Below are 19,878 nucleotides of genomic sequence, written 5' to 3'. Positions count from 1 at the left end.
TTTACCAATGGGCATTTCAGCTGCTTCCAGCACTTGGCTGTTGTAAATTGTGCTGCTATAAACATTGGGGTGCATGGGTTCTTTTGAATGGGTGTTTCAGGATCCTTAGGGCACAATCAGTGGAATCACTAGATTAAAAGGCAGTTCCGTCTTTAATTTTTTTTTTTGAGGAAATTCCATCCTGTTTTCCACAGTGGCTGCATCAGTCTGTATCATTTGCATCTTTTGATTTCTCTTCCTTTTTTAAAACTCTCCTTACTGTCTGATTCAATCTCTGACATAGAGCTTTCTGCAGATTTATGTAAATGGTTTCTTCTTTTCATTTTTCCTTGTTTCTTATCCACATCTACAGAATCTGGAGAACTGCTGGAAGAATAGAACTTGGAGGAAAAGATAAATACCTACCAGATTTCTTGCCTTTTTCTTTTTTCTTTTTTTTTTCTTTTTGGATGAGCTCCCACTCCCACCTAATAATTTCTCCCTGTGTTTTTGTAAGTCTTTCCTCCAGTTCTCACTCATTTTTTTCTTCAAATTCAACCAGTGCCTTGGAGCCTTTCTTTTACTTCTTCCCAGGTGGGCCTTGGTTGATTCAGGTAATTGACCTTGGATTGTTGAGCCTGAAGAATTGATTGAACCCTCTGATCTGGCCGTTGTTCTTGGGATCACATTGGCCTCGTGGTTATCCCTGTGGGGCTGAGCTGAGTGCACAGTTAGACCTTGAGGGACACCGGCCCAGGGGAGCAGCCCCCCAGCTCTTCTTATTTTGAAAAAAGCACATACCATCCACAAACCACAGATACACCTTTGCTGAGTTTTGGCAACAGCATACACCTTTGGAACCTCAACCCCTATCGCACTTTAGAACACGACCACCCATCCGTCCTCCCTGCCCCTTCCCAGTGGGTCCCCTCCCCATCCACCCAGAAACAGCCACTGTTTCGTCTTTTTCCATAGTAGATGAATTTTGCCTGTTTTGGAACTTTATGTAAATGGGGCTTTCTGGATTTCTGGCCAAGATGGAGGCATAGGTAGATACACTGTGGCTCCTCACACAACCAAAAGAAGAACAACAGCAAATTTAAAAACAAAACCCAACCAGAACTGACAGAAAATTGAACTGTATGGAAGTCCAACAACCAAGGAGTTAAAGAAGAAATATTCATCCAGATTGGTAGGAGGGACGGAGACTGGCAGTCGGGCAAAGAGGACTCAAGACAAGGCAGTGACTTCAGGACCAAGGTAGGCAAGGCGGCAGCTGGTGGAGCTGGTGAGGCGATGGCTTGTGGACTGGGCAATCCCACATTCATGTGCAGATAAACCAGGAGGAACAACTGGGAAGTGAGACAGATCATGCAACACAGGGTTCCAGCTCAGGGAAATAAATCCTCAAAGCCTCTGACTGAAAACACCTGTGGGGCATGAGAAGGCAGCAGGAGAAACTCCCAGCCTCACAGGAGAGTTTGTTGGAGAGACCCACAGGGTCCTAGAAGTTACACAAACCCAGCCACCCGGGAATCAGCACCAGAAGGGCCCAATTTGATTGTGGGTAGTCAGGGACGTAACTGAAAACCCATAGAGAGCAGAGCAAATGGCACTGTTCCCTCTTGGACCCCTCCCTCACATACAGTGTCACAAAACAGCAACATGGGTTACCCAGCCCTGGTGAACACCTAAGGCTTCGCCCCTTACTACATAACAAGCACGCTGATACAAAAACAAACAAACAAAAAAACAAATGGCCCAACTGAAAGATCAAAGCTCCTGAAAAAATACAACTAAGTGACAAAGAAATAGACAACCTATCAGATGATGCTCACAGACTTGATTGAATATGGTCACAAATTAGAGGAAAAAATGAAGGCTATGCTAAGTGAAATAAAGGAAAATATACAGGGAACCAACAGTGATGGGAAGGAAACCAGGACTCAAATCAACAGTGTGGACCAGAAGGAAGAAAGAAACATCCAACCAGAACAGAATGAAGAAACAAGAATTCAAAAAATGAGGAGGCTTAGGAAACTCCAGGACATCTTTAAATATTCCAATGTCCAAATCATAGGGGTGCCAGAAGGAAGAGGAAGGCCAAGAAATTGAAAAGTTATTTGAACAAATAATGAAGAACTTCCCCAATCTGGCAAAGGAAATAGAGTTCCAGGAAACTCCAAAAGAAGTTGGACCCAAGGAGGAACACACCAAGGCACATCATTATTACATAAGCGAAGATTAAAGATAAGGAGAGAATCTTAAAGCAGCAACAGAAGAGGAGATAGTTGCCTACAAAGGAGTTCCCGTATGACTGTCAGCTGATTTCTCAGAAGAAAGCTTGCAGGCAAGAAGGGGCTGGAAAGAAGTATTCAAAGTCATGAAAGGCAAGGACCTCTATCCAAGATTGCTCTATCCAGCCAAGCTATCATTTAGAATGGAAGGGCAGATAAGGTACTTCCCAAATAAGGTAAAGTTAAAGGAGTTCATCATCACCAAGCCCTTATTATATGAAATGTTAAAAGGACTTATCTCAGAAAAAGAAGATAAAAAATATGAACAGTAAAGTGACAACAAACTCACAGTTATTAACAACTGAACCTAAAACAGAAACAAAAACAAACTAAGCAAACAACTAGAACAGGAACAGAACCACAGAAATGGAGATCACATGGAGGGTTAGCAACAGGGGAGTGGGAGGGTGCGAAAGGAGGAAAAGCTTCAGAGAATAAGTAGCATAGATGGTAGGTAGAAAATAGATGGGGAGGTTAAGAATAGTACAGGAAATATAGAAGCTAAAGAACTTACGTGTATGACCCATAGACATGAACTAAAGGGGGAGAATGTGGGTGGGAGGGGGTGTGCAGGGCGGAGGGGAATAAAGGTGGGAAAATAGGACAAGTGTAATAGCATCACCAATAAAATATTAAAAAAAAAACTTAATATAAATGGAGGCTTACAGCATTGCCCTTGTTTTCTTTTTGCATTCCCATCTCCCCACCCCCTGCTCCCTTTGGCAAAACCAGCTCGTTGTCCGTTTCTGTTTTGTTTGCTCATTTATTTTGTTCTTTAGATTCCACAGATAGGTGAAATCGTTGTTTTCTTTCTCTGACAGTCTTATTTCACTTAACATAATTCCCTCTAGTTTCTTCCATGTTGTTGCAAATGGCAAGATTTCATTCTGTTTTGTGGTCGAGGAACATTCCACCGTATCTATGTACCACATCTTCTTAGTCCGTTCCTGTGTTGAACACCTGGGTCCTCCCTTACTTTGGCTACTGTCAACAGTGCTGCAATGATCACAGGGGTGCATATGTGTTTTTGAGTTAGTATTTATTTCCTTCAGATAAATAGCCAGAAGTGGGATTGCTGGATCATATGGCAACTGTATTTTTAATTTTTTTTGAGGACTCTCCATATTATTGAACTCTTGTTTCTGGCTTTTTTCACTTGGGGCTGTCATTCGTACCCCTCTCCGTGCAGGTATCCACTGAGGCCCAGAAAGGTACAGGTACTGCCCAGGTCACCCAGCACCTAACTGCTGGAGCCCAGGGCCCGCGATGTCCAGTCCACACAATTCGGCATCTCTAACCCCCACCCCAACCTCCTCCCACAGGGCGAGAGGCTGAGTCACGCTGTGGGCTGTGCTTTTGCTGCCTGCCTGGAGCGGAAACAGCGGCGGGAGAAGGAATGTGGGGTCACGGCCACCTTCGATGCCAGCCGCACCAGCTTCGCCCGGGAGGGCTCCTTCCGCCTGTCTGGTGGTGGGCGGCCCGCTGAGCGAGAGGCACCGGACAAAAAGAAAGGTGGGTGCTGCGCAGAGGGCAAAGCAGGGCAGAGTGGGCCCAGGTGGGGCCCGGGTCCGGTTTACAGGGAAAGCTTTAGAGGCACAGGGACTCGACAGTTTACAAAGCAGAGCACCAAGCACCATGTTCGGTTACAGTTTATAAAGCTCGCTTCAGTGTAAGTTCTTTGGGCAATATTCTATAGGCCACAAATCCCAGCCAAGCTCACCAAGTGCTTCAGCACCTGCCAACTCAGGGAGGTTCCAGGCTTTTCAAACTGTGTGGGGAAAAATGAAATAGAAAACACCAGAGTAATGGGTGGGAGGTGGAATGGCTAGGGTAGGGGGGAGTGGGGGGGGGATGGGACAACTGCACGTGAACAACAATAATAAATAAATAAATAATAAAAGAATAATTCTAGCATAATTCTAGCGATTATGCTAGAATAATCGAATGTACTTAGGATAAGTATAGTTTAGAGACAGTTTTATTTCAGTATACTCTGTATTTTGCCATGATTGATGTGCACCTTTCTGCCCAAATTTTTGAGGGGAAAATAAGGATGGGCATTATACATGGGTAGTACTAATTCCATGTCTACATAAATGTTTTTAATTCTTTTATTTATACTTACACACTAAAAGTGTAACTCTAGAAGGCAATAACGATATCCATATGCAAAATAATACCCTGGAGTACGATGATCTGTTTTGTTTCTAAATATAAATAAATAAATAATTGGATTAAAAATTAAAACAAAAGATTTCTTTTTTTCCTTGAAAGTTTGGGCCAAAAACTTGAGTGCACATCACACATGGCAAAACATGGTGTATATTTGCATGTGTGTGTGTGCACGTGTGTGTGTGTGTGTGGAGTGGGCTGCCATGTAAAAGGTGTTTTTTACTCTGGGTTGCCATCAAGGAAGTCTGAAAAATACTGATAAACTCGAGTATTATGATGTAATTTAATTTTTTTCTTGTGGATTCTAGTTTTTAAATTTTGGGAAAACATTGCTTAATATTTACAAAGAATTTACCATTGAGAACTGTTCCAGATTAAAGGAGATAAACATATTTGACAGATATTGATAAATGCAGTTGGTGGTCCTGAATTGGATGCTGAATTATGTATATAAATATGTACATATATATGTATGAATATCTATAAAGGACATAGTTGGGACCATTGGGGAAATGGGACTAATAGTGTTATTCGTGTTAAATTCCTCAAGTGAGAAATGACCCTGTGTTGTGTAAGAGACAGGCCTCGTTTTTAGGAGACGCATGCTGAAGGATTTTGGGTGAGGGTGACTGTATGTTACTCTTAAATGGTAGAAAAAATTATGGAAGGAGAGAGAGAGCAAATATGGTAACTTGTGGATGCTGGGTGCCGTTGGTTAAGAGAATCTGTGTGCTGGTTGTTCTATTACCTCTTTTCTGTACATTTAAAATTTCTAACTAAAAAGTTAGGAAAACAGAAATTTTTATCACTTACTAGAATATTAGAGTTTACGAAGTATGTTTTTATGTATAAGCTACATGACCATTTATAAAGCTCTTTGCAAAAGCACAGTTCTGCACAACTTACAAAGTGTTTTACTGTTCAAATTATCAGAATCCTAAGAGCTTGATCATTGGCAAAGCAGATTGCAAAGTGAACTTGGCAAAGGGCCTGGTCCATAGGTGCTTTATTATTCACAAGGAACACACAGAGTACCAACGCGGTCCTTCCCAGCATGCAGATACTTTCTTGCTGTTAATATAGGAAACCAGAATTTACAAAGACTGGTCATATGGTTTAGAGGTAGCAAAGAGTTTTGCTGTGTCCAGAGGATATTAGAGTTTCCAGGTACTTTGCACTGTAGAGAGCACTCCACAGCTGCCCACAGGAAAATGAGAGTGTGCAGAGTGCGTTCTGACCTGCCGAGCACATCCGGCCGCGTTCCACCCTTGGCGCATTCGTGGGGTGCAGGCGCTGCACTTGTGCAGGGAGCTCTTCCCGTTGGGAGCAGAGCAATGCGCGCTCCACAGAGCGTGTGCGAGCTTTTGTCAGATTATGAAGCGTGGAACGTGTACTGCCCCAGCTGACCCTCTGAGGAGGCACGGGGTGGGGCTGAGGGGCGCAGCAGAAGGATGTTTATCTCAGGCTTACTGTTGGGAAACTGGAGGGGACTCCCTGAGGTCACACAGTGAAGGGAATGTGTGGGTGAGGGGGGGGCAGGCAGGGGAAGTTTCCTGATTCCAACCTGTCCCAGGCTGTTTCCACTGGCCTCGGCCAGGCCTGGCTGAGAGCATCACCACCTGGATGCAGAAGATGGGGGAAGAGACGCTGGGTGACTTCTCTGCCTCTCTGAGCTCGAGTCTAATTGCTTTGGCACTCAGGCTGCAGCTTGGGTGAGACCCTAATTGGAGGGTGGGTGGGTATTTGTGCACTGGCAGGGGTGAGGGGACCCTGCCATTGAAGAGCACACCTGGTGCCAAGTAGGAGGACAGGCATCCCTCAGAGAACAGTCCCAGAGTGGAGGGAGGCCAGGCTGAGGGGCTGGGGAGACTTGAAAGCTCCCCGGAGGAAGAAGTGGCCAAGCTGGGTCTGGAAAGATGGGTAGCAACCGGAGGAGGAGAGGAGGTACTTGAGGTGGGAAGACTAGTGGGACGTAGAAAGACAGAGGGAAGAGCACACAGGATGACAGGCGAAGACAGCATGAGGTGGAAAGACCAAACCAGAAGGAGAGACAGGTTAGGTTAATTGTTTGGACCACCAACGCTCAGGCAAGTCGTTTACCGTTACTGCGGCTCAGTTTCCACGTCTGTAAAATGGGGATACTGGCGGAATTGACTTCATTGGGTGGTTGTAAAGGTGGAATGAGTTAATAATTGCAAAGCACTTGGAACAAGCCCTGGTACATTGGTCATGCACCAAATAAGTGTCTATTAAATTAGCCTGAAAAAGAGACAGAAGGTCTCGGGGAAAAACAGGAGAAACAGCAGCGGAAAACAGGGCGGTGGTAGAAAGCTAAAGAAACACAGACGGTCAGGTTGGGGGACATTTCCTGAAGGGCACCCTAGGGAAAGTGGTCTTGACTTGGGTGGGGGTGAGGGACATTCAAGGCCGTGACCAGCCTGTCTTGAGGCATGATACATTGGGTGAGGAAGACAGCCTGGGGGGGCGATCACGGGGATCAGGTGGGAGGGGCCTCAAATGCCAAGGCGAGCTGTCTAACCACCTGTGTCCCCCATGTCTCCAGCAGAGGCAGCAGCTGCCCCCACTGCGGCTCCCGGGCCTGCCCAGCCTGGGCACGTGTCCCCGACACCAGCCACCACATCCCCTGGCGAGAAGGTTGAGGCAGGCACCCCAGTGGCTGCAGGCACCCCAGCGGCTGCCATCCCCCGTCGCCACGCCCCCCTGGAGCAGCTGGTTCGCCAGGGCTCCTTCCGCGGGTTTCCGGCGCTCAGCCAGAAGAACTCGCCCTTCAAACGGCAGCTGAGCCTACGGCTGAATGAGCTGCCATCCACACTGCAGCGCCGCACTGACTTCCAGGTGAAGAGCACAGGTGAGCCCCGGGCTCAGGGGACAGGGACTCTGGGGTCAATGCTGCTGTCTGTGTGCACAGGAGTCATAGAACAGATGGTGGGGGCCATAACTGGTTAGCACTGTGTGCCGTGAGCAAAGGTGAGGAGGTGGAGCACACTGTGAGTGGTTAGCTGTGTCTGTCCCTGGCAGGGGAGAGTAGAGAGGTAGGAAAAGTCATGATGGATCAGCCGCGTCTGCTATGGACGAAGGATAAAGAAGATGGCACAAGTCATGCTGGATTAGTGATGTCTGCTGCAATTAGGGAAAGGCTGGGGTGGGTGGCGTGCCGGATTGATCAGCCACGGGCAAGGGGAGGAGGGCAGCCACACCCAGGGCTTGCATTTGTTCAGGAGGAGACCCGGGCACCACAAGCTAGTGCTCCCTTCAAGTCGTAGCCAGTAGAGCCGTGAGGTCAGCCCAGTGAAGAATTCAGGCAGGGAGTAATGGAGGATTGTGATCGATTAACAATGTCTGTCTAAGGCATGGAGACTAGGGTGACAGCTTACATCACAGTCCTGGAACAATGTCTGCCACAAGCGGAAAAAGAAGGGGCAGGTGGCACACCACATGAGTAATTAGCAGAGTTTTCTGTGGGCAGGGGAGAAAGAGAGGGCAATAGGAGTGTTATGTTTCACCCAAGGACAGACTACCAGAATTCGGCCAGAGGAACCATGTGGTGAAAGGCAGGAGTGAGCACCAGAATCGTGAGGTCAGGGAGCCCAGTGATGGGTTTGTGATGTCACTTGTGGGCGAAGGACTGGCCAGGGCAGCACTCGCAGACACTGCTGAGCAGTGACAGTGCTGGTCAGCTGGTGCCAGGAGAGAGACCACAAAGTGTCCTGTTTTGCTTGGAGGGAAGATGGAGTTATGAGGACCAGTCCTGTCTTCCTATTTTGCCAGGAGAGCCATGAGGTCTGGCCACGTGAGGGGTGAGGTGAGCGCAGAGTTCAGTGGGGAACTAAAGCATTGTCTTTGATTACCAACATCTGCCGTGGGGCAGGGAGAGGAGAGGAGAGGTGGCGCCATGCTTTGCCTGAGGGAGACACGCAGGCGGGCTGTCTTTGCTCCTGCTATCAGCAAAGTCCTGAGGTCTGGCCCGCTCTCCTGTCTTCAGACCAAGCCGGAGACGTGCGCCCCTCAAGGCTGCGGGGACTGGTGTGGGAGGTGTTCATCTGTATCCAGGAGCTGGGCTGCTGCAGAAGGTGACTGCCGAGCAGATGCCCATGCTTGTTGAGAATGAGGCGTGCTCACTCCGTGTCCTGTAGCACACCTTTTTGGCTGTCCCTCTGCCACCTGATGTTAAGCACACCCCCCAGGGCTGTCACACAGGCTCCCTGAGAGGTGGCAGCTCCTGAGGCTGTGTTTGGAAGCCTCACTCCTGCAGCCATTTGCTCACTGGTGTGGCTGTGACTCGCCCCACACAAATCTCACAGACACACACACACCTCACAGTTTGCCGCAGGTGTCACACACATTTCATGGTCACACACTCAGTCACGTGCACACCGGAATCACACACAATTGGAAGTTGCACAGTCAGATGTTGTAGTTACACACATTTAGAAAGCACAGACCCAGAAATCACATACCCAGGTTTACACTCACAAACCACACACCCGATTCATGCAAACTCAGAAGTCACACATGCAGATTCATGCAAGCTTGTGAACACACTCATACTTCACACAGGCAGATTGGCTCACACTTGGGAGTCAGTCAAGTGGCCACACTCCTGGATTTCAGTCACACTCAGATGCCACATCCTCAGAAGATGCACACTCATTTGCGCTAACACACACAGCCATCATATAATTGACCTGGAAACCTCGCACCCCCACCTGTGCACCCCCATGTCACACCTGCTGACTCTCAGTTTTCCTCCTGCTCACTGGAGCCCCACGCGTGTGCCCTTAGAGACACACGCTTGCTGAGCCGTCTCAGGCACTTGCCACACACCGCGCCCGGCACACCACGCCTGGCGGTCCTGTGTTGTCTGTCGTGTATTTGGGTGGTACCCTGGCTCGTCCAGGGGCTTGTGAGGCCACCACTCCTGTTCGGTGTCTTCCCAGCACCCACACATCTCTGCCCTCGTGACACACGGGCTGGTCGGGTGGGTGGACCAGGCCCCACTCTGCCGCCCAAAGTGGGACAAATGATCCCCAGCCAGTGGACAACAGTGTGGCCAACATCCATTCTGACTAGTCAGTGCTCTTGCTACGGACGTGGTTAAACCTATTTTTTAAATCAATATATGGTAAACATTTCAAATATTTCTTCTGGTGTGTGGCTGCAGACAGGTGCTTCCTGAGGTCCTCCCTGATCTGAGATCCCTGTGACTGTCCACCATCCAGTTTTTCGGGAAGTTTCCTGGGGCTGAGCAACCAGAGGGGGGGCGCTGACAGCTCTATCACCACATCAAGAGTCTATTAAGGGAACCTACGTATGAGGCGCATCTTGGGCAGCGGCAAGACAACATGAACATTCCCCGAGCCATGTGACAAGCACTAAGGGTTTATATAGGACAGGGGTGCTGGGGCGTGACCTGCCCTGGAGGAGGGGAAGCAGCTCAGGTCCACAAAGGACAGGGGCTGATCAGACGGTCTCCTCAGGGATTTACAGGACGCAGTCTTTGTTCTGGCCCTGATTTAGCCTGTGGGTCCAGTAGTGGCCACGTCAAGGAATGGTCTCTCCTCTACGCCAGCATCACACACTACTTGTACCACTCAGATGTCACACTCACATACGCACAGAGTTGCCATTTTTGTGGCTGTGGCCACTTAGTTACTGTGGAATGGACCCACCAGCCCACATACCTTGTGAGAGGGCCCCCGGAGGGCCAGGGGCCAGGGACAGGGAGTGGGCCTGGTCACTGACCTCCACCTTCCCCTGACTCCCCAGTGCCTGAGGTGGAGCCTCCTGGTGCCAGCGACAGTGACAGCATCAACGCTCTGTGCACACAGATCAGCTCGTCCTTTGCCCGTGCAGGAGCGCCAGCCCCTGGGCCCCCGCCGGCTGCCACAGGTAAGCCTGGCCCTTCTCCTGGGGAGGGCGCCTCGGGGCCTCCTGCACTCTCCTGCTCCGTTCAGGGCTTCCTCAGGGCCTCCAGGAATCTTGGAATCCCACAGGCTCAGACCCATGGGTCATCTGAGGGCTGCAGGATCACCTTATACCCGTGGGATCATTCTTAAACCTTCCTGCCTTAAAGTAATAGCATTTAGAAACCTAGAGCCTTAGAATCACAGGATATTCAGATCTAGCAGATCTGGAACCATGAAACCTTTGGAAGCGTGCTCTCTGAGAAGCAGCACCAGAGAGTCACCTCAGGGACGAATGCTTGTCTTAGAACCGAGGGAGCACCTTTGAATGGCAAACAATGTAAATTTAAACCCCTAGAATCTTAGAAAACACAAACTTAACACCATGGAGCCTTACTCATTGTGTCAAGTGGTACAGTCCGAGAAAGATTCATGGAGTCTTAGATTCTTAGCCTCGTAGAACAAAACATTCTCAAAATACTGGAACCAAGGGTGATGCTGAAAACAGTGAAGTTACAGATTTGGTTCTGACCCACGAGAAGCGAAGCCGGCCTGGGCGCGTGTCTGTCTGGCCTGTACTTGTACATCTGGGGCCTTAGCGTCTCAGAACTGAGTTTTCTTAGCACTGCCAAACCGTCATTTGGTCCAGGAAGGGTTCGGCCAGGCCCCAGCGTCTGCTCCAAGCCTCCGGTTCTTTCCGATGCAGCACCTGCCCTCACCTGCCTCTCTCCTCTGTCCAGGGACTTCCGCCTGGGGTGAGCCGCCCATGTCCCCGGCAGCCGCCTTCCAGCCCGGGCACAGGCGGACGCCGTCGGAGGCCGAGCGGTGGCTAGAAGAGGTGTCCCAGGCGGCCAGAGCGCAGCAGCAGCAGCAGCAGCAGCAGCAGCAGCCTCCGCCGCAGCCATTGTCCTCGACGCCCACCGTGCCCCCGCCCCTCCAGCCCTTCCCTGCCCCCGTGGGGCCCTTCGATGCCGCACCTGCCCAGGTGGCCCTGTTTCTGCCTCCCCCACACATGCAGCCCCCTTTCGTGCCCACCTACCCCGGCTTGGGCTACCCGCCCATGCCCCGTGTGCCCGTGGTGGGCATCACACCCTCACAGATGGTGGCCAATGCCTTCTGCTCGGCCGCCCAGCTCCAGCCCCAGCCCGCCACGCTGCTCGGGAAAGCCGGGGCCTTCCCACCCCCAGCTGCGCCCAGTGCCCCTGGGGCCCAGGCTCGTCCCCGCCCCAGTGGGGCACCCTGGCCCCCCGAGCCAGCACCTGCCCTGGCCCCCGAGTTGGACCCCTTTGAGGCCCAGTGGGCAGCATTAGAAGGCAAACCCGCTGTAGAGAAGCCTTCTAACCCCTTCTCGGGTGACCTGCAGAAGACAGAGATTGAACTGTAGCCCGAGCTGCCCTGCCCACCCCACTATCTCCAGGTGCCCCACACCTGGGAGTGGAGGCCCCACCTCTCCCCTCATCCTGCTCCTTGGGGCGCACCCCTCAACATCCCCTCTAACCTCTCCTTTCCACTGCCCCCGCACCCACGACAGAACCAACAGTGTGATGCCCAGGTTGTGACAGGATGGAATTCAGGGATGGACCCAGCCTGGCTAAGGGACCCATTTCACTGCCAGACTCAGGCTGGCAATGCCCATTTGCCCTCGCCCCAGACACAGGGGACAGCCGCAGTCCCACCGAGTGCCCTCGGTTCAAACTACATTTTCCAGTTTCTGTTGTTAACCTTCCACTTTCCAGTGTTGGATGGGGAGCGGGAGGGGTGCCCACTTAGGGGCTCGCCTGGGCCCCACACAGGTTGCCCCCGCCCATGCACAGCACAAGCAAAGGGCTTCCCTCTGCCTGCCCACTGCACTCACTGCCAATGCTGTGCTCACCCCTGCTACCCCCTCCCCCACTCCACGGCCCACGTCTTCCTTGGACCAAGGTCTCGTGGGGGCAGGGGCCAAGTTAGGGGCCCAGGAAATGGGGTAGGGGGAAGGGAAAGGAGATGCTCAGTTACCTCACGTCGGTGCCCGCTGGGGAGGGGTCCAGAGGAAAGGGGAGTGGTGCCTGGCGGGTACTTTTCTATCTTTTATTTCCAGATTTTTTTGTATCTAAACTTGCAGATTTGTATTATACCAGGACAGCCAATAAAGGAAGAGTATAATGGTGCCCCTCAGGAAGGTGGGGGTGTGTTTCGGGGCAGGGTGAGGTCGCACAGCCCTTCTTCCTGAGTCACCCCCTCAAACAGGAGGGTCTCCCAGCCTAATAATCTGGGTCAGAGCATAGCAGCAGGTGGCAGCCGCCCTGGCGCTGGAGAGGTGAGTAGTAAAGGGTGCCCAAAATTAGTCACCCCACTTCTAATTCTACAGATTCTGACCAAGGAATTAAAACAATAATCTGCTGCTAATAAGTTCAGTATTAAAATCCCTTCACATAATGAGGTTTGGAATAGCGTATCTTTGAGCTGGCAAATTCTTGTATTGTCAGTTTTTGCTCTGTGACGTAGGCCAAAGGGCCGTTTGATGGGGCAGCATGTTTTTACATCTGTCTTGTTTCTTGGGCCCCTTGGTTTAATCTACAAGTTATATATTTTTAAATATCTAATATGTAAATTATATACTTAATCCTTTATCACTCTTTAAAATGAGGTGGTTGATTTGGTGAGACCCAGTGTCATGTCCCCATTTGATGGGTGGGGGAGTGGGGGTCATTCACCCAAGGTCACACACCTGATTAGTGGGGAGCCTGGATTCACGCCGACCTCAAGGCCAGTCAGTCCACCAGGCTGCAAGGTGGCGGGCCCAGGGACTGACCTGGGGAGTTTGCACTACAGCCCATTACTCAGCTGTGGATCCTGGACTCGGGGACATGTGACAGGTGACTCTGCCAGGACACCAGGGAGGGAGCAAAGGACTCTGCTGGAGACGAGCCACACTTCATCATCTCCAAGCCTTTGCAGATGTCACTCCCTCTGCCAAGGACACTCCTACCTGACACTACCTTCTCCCAGAGAAATTCCACTCATTCTTCAAGCCTCTTACAAGTGGACACTCTTCCGAGACCCTGTCCCCCCACACCTCCCATACAATCCCTAGAAAGGTTTTTTTGTAAGATTTTATTTTTTAGAGAGGGGAAGGGAGGGAAAGACCAATGTGTGGATGCCCCTCATGTGCCCCCTACTGGGGACATGGCCCACAACCCAGGCATGTGCCCTGACTGGGAATCAAACCAGTGACCCTTTGATTCCCAGGCCAGCACTCAACCACTGAGCCACATCAGCTAGGACCTTAGAAAGTTTTTAAAAACCTTTGACCCTTCAGTCTGAGTCGGGAGCACTGCCCCCAAACCTGGATCCTACAGGGCCCTGACATCTCTGCCTCTGTTTCCCCAACCTGGCTCTGATCCAGCGGGGCTTGCCACTATCTGGTGCCCCATTGCATTGAGTGAGGGGTGGGTCTGGGGTGCCCTTGGTCACCTCAGTGTGCCAGCACAGGGCTGGGCACAGAAGCATCAAGCTCAGCAATTCACTTCTGCACATGGTGCGTGAAAGGGGCAGAAAGGCCTGACTTGGACAAGGATGATTCCAACTACTGGACAGATGGGGAAAGTGAGGTCATGTGGTGCACAAAGTCAGGGACATAGTCAAGCTCCTCTTCTCTGCCAAGGGCTATGTTTACCCAAAACCTTCCCTGTGCCCAGAGCAGGCTTTCTCAGAGCCCTCACCCCGTCCCCCACTCCCCACACACCAGTCCGGGAGACAGGCGTTCCCGTGTGTGGAGATCCAGGCTCCCCAGGACCTCCACAGGCTCTCCTGAGCCAATTTCCCCATCTTCCCTCCCACGCCCGATGGCAACACCCTCTTCCAGGTGCTTCTCCCTCCACAGACACCATAGATGTGGGACTAACTTCCCACCCTGTACTTCCCCCAGGCTTGGATTCAAAATAGACATAGGGACAACCGCGTTGACATCCCTGCCCTACCGGTGACCTCATCCCACTAAACGCAAAGTACTGCACCCCAACCCCCTCTTGGAGGTCATTTTGGAATGGACGTGCAGATCAGGCTGGTTCGGCGCCCCCTCTCCAGTTCAGCTGCTCCCTCCTCCCGCCTCAGGGCCGCTAGCTGCTCCCTAAGTCGAGGTCTCCCCCTGCACAAAAAATCTCCTAGCCCCGCCCCGCCGTTCACAGCTATACGGGTCAATCCTACAGGGGCGCGGTACAACAGCGCCCCCTTGTGGCCCTTCCCTCGGGAACTCGGCGGGGCCTCATTCTACCGGCTCCGAACGAGAGGCCAGCCTGACCAAGACTAACGCAGAAAAAGTGTTATAAAAATTGGAGTCTCAGTCATGAACAAAATTCTCCTTCAGGCGCTGGCTCAGGATTTTGCTCCTCTAGGAGGTCCTCCCTGACTCCTCCAGTCCTGCTGTCCAACGGTGCTTCCCCGCCCCAACCCTGACCCTTCTGCCAGTTTCCCCCATCCTGGCCCGACCCTCTGCCTCTGCTTCCCCCATCCCGGCCCCACCCTCTGGGCCGTCACTGTGGGCCTATGAGGGCAGGGACAAGGGCTGTCTTGGTCTCCACTGTGTCCTCAGGATCGCCCAGAGTGGACACAGAGTAGGGTTCAGATGACCTGCAGGGCACCTCTTACGGAGCATTCTCTCCCTCAACCCATATTCTGCCTTGTTTTATTTAATAGTTTTATTGAAGTATAATACACATGTAAAATTCACCTGTTTTAAGTGCTTTAACGATTTACAGTGATTTTACAGACTGCAACCATCACTACAATCCGACTTCAGAACATTGCCATCGCCCTAAAAAGACAGTCACTCCCTATTCCCACCCAGGCCCCAGGCAACCACTGATCTCCTTTCCATCACGAGGATTCTTTTCCTCGATTTATACGCACGTTCTGGATGCTGGCTTCTGTCATCAGATATTGAGTGCTGAGGCTGCAGTGACATACCCGCCCTGCTCTCAGGGAGCTCCAAGTCTGGTAGGGGCTTTGTCTGACGGGAAATCTGTCCAGTCAGTCATTCATTGATACTATTGAGCATTGAACATATGAACATTGAAATATGCATTGATACTTATTGAGCACTTCCCACATGCCAAGCACTATTCTAGGATGTAGGGATGTAGCAGTAGGGGAAAAGGGGGGCAAAAGTTCTGCTCTGCTGGAGTTGATATCGTAAGAAGAGGATAAAAAAAATAAACAAGAAGATGTGTGATACAATGGCTGGTTGTGATGATAAGTATTTTGCAGGGGGAAAAAACAACCCTCTCCCTTCTAGAGGAAGGGGGAGAGTGTGATGAGTGGGATCTGGGGACAGCCAGAGAGCACCTCTCCGAGAGGAGAGCATTTGATCAGAGACGTGGCCAACGTGCAGGAGTCATGGCCTGATCTGAGGGAACGTGTTCCCAGCAAAGGCCCTGAGGTGAGTGCACACTGTCAATGGAGGGCTGGAGAGCTGGGGAAAGCAGTCAGAGATGAAGTCAAAAAGTTACAGAACAGCTGCCCAGAGCAGCCCTTTCCCAAGTTACTGTGACAATGACAAAACGTTCCACACACATTTCCAAAGGTCTTGCAGGCACCGACCCTGGGTGAGAATCATGGCCATCAGCTTCTGGGAGCCAACAGGAGTCTCTGCCCTTCAGACTTCTGTAATACGATGTCGAATTGGAAATTTTCAGGACCTTACAGAATTGCTTCTAGGGCCAAAGCTGAGGACAAAAGTGGCCAACTACCCCATAGCCTAAGTTGAGGTCACAGTGACAGGAACCAGCCACCTAACCAAAGAACTCACTGCGAGAACCCAGGGCTGGCCCAGCTTCCACCACCCACCCCATCCCGCCTCAGAGAAGGATGGGGCGGAGAAGGCAAATGCCAGACGGTAGAGTTCTCAAGAGAAAAGACCTTTCTCTCCCCTGTGAACTTGGAGTGAAGTGTCAGCAGTTTTTCCCCCTCAAATATTTCTTGTGAAGAGTATAAATCTATGGAAAAGTTGAGAGACTAGTATGATAAACTCCACATACCCTCCGCCTAGAACCAGCAGTTGTTACACTTCATGCTATTTGTTTTCTCTGTCGCTGAACCCGCACTCATACTCGAACACACACCCACACGCGGGACCCAGCATCTGCTGAGTCATCCCGAGTCTTGGCTCCCAAATCCTGCAGCACATGTCCTCTAAGAACGAGACCATCTTCTCACCCAAAACACCGTCATCACACCTAAGAACAGTAGCAATCACTTCAAAAGATGATCTGGTGTCTGAGACCACACTTTGGAACAAACAAAAATGAGAATCGGGTGAAAATTGTCATTAAGGTTCCCTGTAACCTTGTTACCAGACAGCGAGCCTGACCCTGAGTGGGTCTGCCCAGGGCCGGCCAGTAGTGTGTGGGTTCTTGACGTCGTGCAGGAAAGATTGCACAAGACTATGAGGGTATGTTTATTTATTAATTTATTTTATTTTACTTATTTTTAGACAGAGGGGAAGAGAAGGAGAAAGAGAGGGAGAGAAACATCAATGTGTGGTTGCCTCTTGATTGCCCCCAAATGGGGACCTGGCCTGCAACCCAGGCATGTGCCCTAACTGGGGATTAAGCCTGTGACCCCCTGGTTTGAAGGCCAGTGCTCCATCCACTGAACCACGCCAGCCAGAGTGAGGGTACATTTATTAAAGCTGGGGACAGTGAGACCAGGAAGGGCCTAGCATAGAAGCAGCAGCAGGAGAGCCTGGGCTGGGCTGCCTCAGCTCACTGGGAAGTTAGAGAAGAGGGGGCCATGCAGACAGGTTCATGGGATCAGCCTGGGACCAGCTGCCGCTGCCCACTGCTCCCCTGGTCAATTTAGGAGGTGCGTGCCTGTGGGGAAGAGGAGGGCGAAGGGAAGGGCGCTGATTGCTCCCCAGAGGGAGAGCCTGCTGGGTCCTTGGTCTTGAGGCTTTTATCTCTCTCTTACAGGTAGGAATCTCAGGGGAAGGTTTCGGTAGAATATTCATCAGTTTTCCAGGTGTCCCCTTTCAGGGTCAGGGTCTCCACTCTTGGTCAGCAACAGGGCAGGGGGTGTTAGTCATTGCAGCTGGTCCTGGCATGGCCTACCTGGCTCTGCTGCCTTTCTGGGCCTGGAGCTGAAACACAACTGGGGCCTGGAGGTCATCTCTCTCGGGAGGTGATCTTCCGGATCTGGCTGTAAACTTCAGCCAGTTTATTCAGCTCTCTATAGGTTTTCCTAGTCTACCTTTCCTGGCTTACTGGACTTTCTCAGCTTTGATCCAGAAGGAAAAATAAAATTAGCATAGATAGCAGGGAGGAGCAGTCACTGAAAAACAGAATGAAACTACCCCCCCTTATCCACAGGGGAAAGTAGCCCCCCCTTATCTGCAGGGGAAAAGCCAGGACCCTCAGTGAATGCCTAAAACGTGGATAGTACCAAACCCTAAACATATTCCCTATGTTTTTTCCTAGACATATATACATACATATGTCAATGTAAGAAACATTCAGACCCGCAGAGAATTTTTATGAGTTTATTTGAGCCAAACTGACAATTGCCGGGAAACAAAAACCTCAGCAGATTGAGCAAATGCTCCCCAAAATGTCCGTTTTGCTCCTTATTTTATGCATTCTAATCAAAGGTAGAGGCATAAGGGGCTACATGAAACCTCCCAGTGATAGAGTGGGGAGGCGGGAGCAAGCAAAGCCTGGGGGGGCCCTCTGGGTTTGGATGAAAAGTCAAATGAAAGACACACACTTATTGTACATCGGTGGGGACACAGCAATTAACAGTCCACAATTAACACGGTGACAATGACAGTGAGGAGACTTGTGGCCTCCGCCCTGGTCAGTGGTTGTAGGGAGGGATCCAGAAGTAGGAAATCACTCTGACATTCCAAAGGTATGTTATCACGGATGCAAAAAAGACAACAGACAGGCTCAATTAATGTAAAGACTGACTTTTGCTAGGGAAGATTCTGGCCTAGCACATGACTGCTCCCCCGTGACTGCTTTTAGTTGGAAAGTTTTAATTTCAGAGCATCCTGTGTGGCTGCTTTGGTCTCTGAGTTTGTGCGGCCGTCACGCAGGCCTCCCCTGAGCTTGTTGGGTTAGCCTGTGGCCCCCTTTCTCCCACACATAAAAACATACACGTCTTTTCACTTAAAGGAAGCACTTTATGGCTTCTTTTCGGCCTATTTGAATTGCCAGCATCTGGACTCGCATGCTTTGGGGCCGCCATTAGGTGATGTAAGGGTTCCTTGAACACAAGGACCCTTTCGAATCAGTGGGATGTCAGCGACAGTCAAGCTGCCACCAGGAGGGCTGTGTGGTGTGCAGTGTGCAGTGTGCAGTGTGAAGACCCTGGGCAAAGGGGTGGTTCACGTGCCGGGTGGGAGAGATCCAAACAGCAAGAGGCCTCATCACATTATTTAGAAACAGGAGTTGCTTATTTCAGGAATTTTCCATTTAATATTTTTGGATTGCAGTTGACCACGGGTAGCCAAAACAATGGAAATGAAAACTTTGGAAAATAGGGACTGCTGTGTTATGTTTCAATCCCAAGGAATTGAGACTCATCAATAAATTATTTTCATTTAGAACTGGGGCCTGCAGGCCACGCCATGGGCAGACCATGCAGGGCACTGACTGCACAGGTGGAGCACACGGTAGTCCCAAGAGGAGTCAGACTGGGATTTCCAAAGATGGCTTCCCTTCTTTGTTTCCCATCCCACATATTTCCCATCATGTTTCCCCTCCCATACATTTTTCTAGAACCTTGGCACCCCTCCCATTGAGAAGTGGGCTTTGTGCACCCCTCTCTTTGCATCTGGGCGGGCTGGTGAGTGGCTAGTAACTAACAGCAGGTGGCAGAAGTGAGGTTGCAGGAGTCCCAAGACTAGATTCAGAAGAGAGGCTGCCCCTTCCTGTTCTGAAACGTTGAGCTGCCACGCAAGGCCCGCTGCCCAGAGGCGGCCACTCTGGGAGGAAGCCCGAACGAGTCTACGTGGGGAGACCACGGGGAGAAGCCCTGAAATGACTGCTTCACTGTCCCCACTTCAGCCACCAGCTGACTGCAACCACTGACCCCAGACCCTTCCCAAAAATGTGACCACAGGAATGGTGAGAGATAATAGGCCCACCATTGCTGGAAAATAGGCCGCTGTGTTTTGCAGTGGTCTGTGGTCCAGCAACACTACCCGGAAAGAAGACAGAGTGCAAAAAATACGGAGCCTGCGCAGAACCACAGCCTCGAGAACACGGAAAGACCGTACAGGGACAACGGGAGCTGCTGACATTTACCTGCTTCTTACGTATGCGCGCCATTCTGAGGGCCTGGAATGAGCAAACTCGCTCAGTCCTCACAGCGACCCCAGGAGGTGTGTCATCATTATCTCTGTCTTACAGATGGGAAACGGAAGAGAGGACCACAGTATCGGCTAAGAGTGGAATTTGAACCCGGTTTTGGCTTCAGCCGCTAGCTTTAAAAAAAAAATTATTCATTTATTTATAGAGAGAGGGGAA

At 50.8% G+C, this 19,878-nt stretch overlaps 1 protein-coding gene and 1 long non-coding RNA gene across 3 annotated transcripts in view; one reads left to right on the top strand and one right to left on the bottom strand.

The window, feature by feature from the left end:
* The window catches only part of NUMBL (NUMB like endocytic adaptor protein), a 31,713-nt gene extending 18,282 nt beyond the window's left edge, over positions 1-13,431 (top strand). The window contains exons 7-10 of one of the 2 annotated variants that reach the window (XM_028529536.2): positions 3,599-3,788; positions 7,015-7,317; positions 10,236-10,358; positions 11,113-13,431. In XM_028529536.2, the coding sequence (XP_028385337.1) occupies positions 3,599-3,788; positions 7,015-7,317; positions 10,236-10,358; positions 11,113-11,756 (1,260 nt within the window). In that variant the 3' untranslated portion in view covers positions 11,757-13,431. Of the gene's footprint in view, positions 1-3,598; positions 3,789-7,011; positions 7,318-10,235; positions 10,359-11,112 lie in introns of both variants that reach the window. The other variant, XM_028529535.2, reaches the window with a different exon arrangement.
* Positions 323-12,108, bottom strand: LOC118497495. The gene is made up of 2 exons (XR_004900019.1): positions 12,072-12,108; positions 323-562 (listed from the first exon to the last, which is right to left on the bottom strand). It is a non-coding gene; the product is annotated as an uncharacterized LOC118497495 (long non-coding RNA).
* Positions 13,432-19,878: the final 6,447 nt, after the last annotated feature.

This window comes from Phyllostomus discolor, chromosome 12, assembly GCF_004126475.2.
Source record: "Phyllostomus discolor isolate MPI-MPIP mPhyDis1 chromosome 12, mPhyDis1.pri.v3, whole genome shotgun sequence".
NCBI classification, from domain to species: domain Eukaryota; kingdom Metazoa; phylum Chordata; class Mammalia; order Chiroptera; family Phyllostomidae; genus Phyllostomus; species Phyllostomus discolor.
Note: the sequence above shows the minus strand (reverse complement) of the source record. Positions and strands in the feature narration are given on the sequence as shown.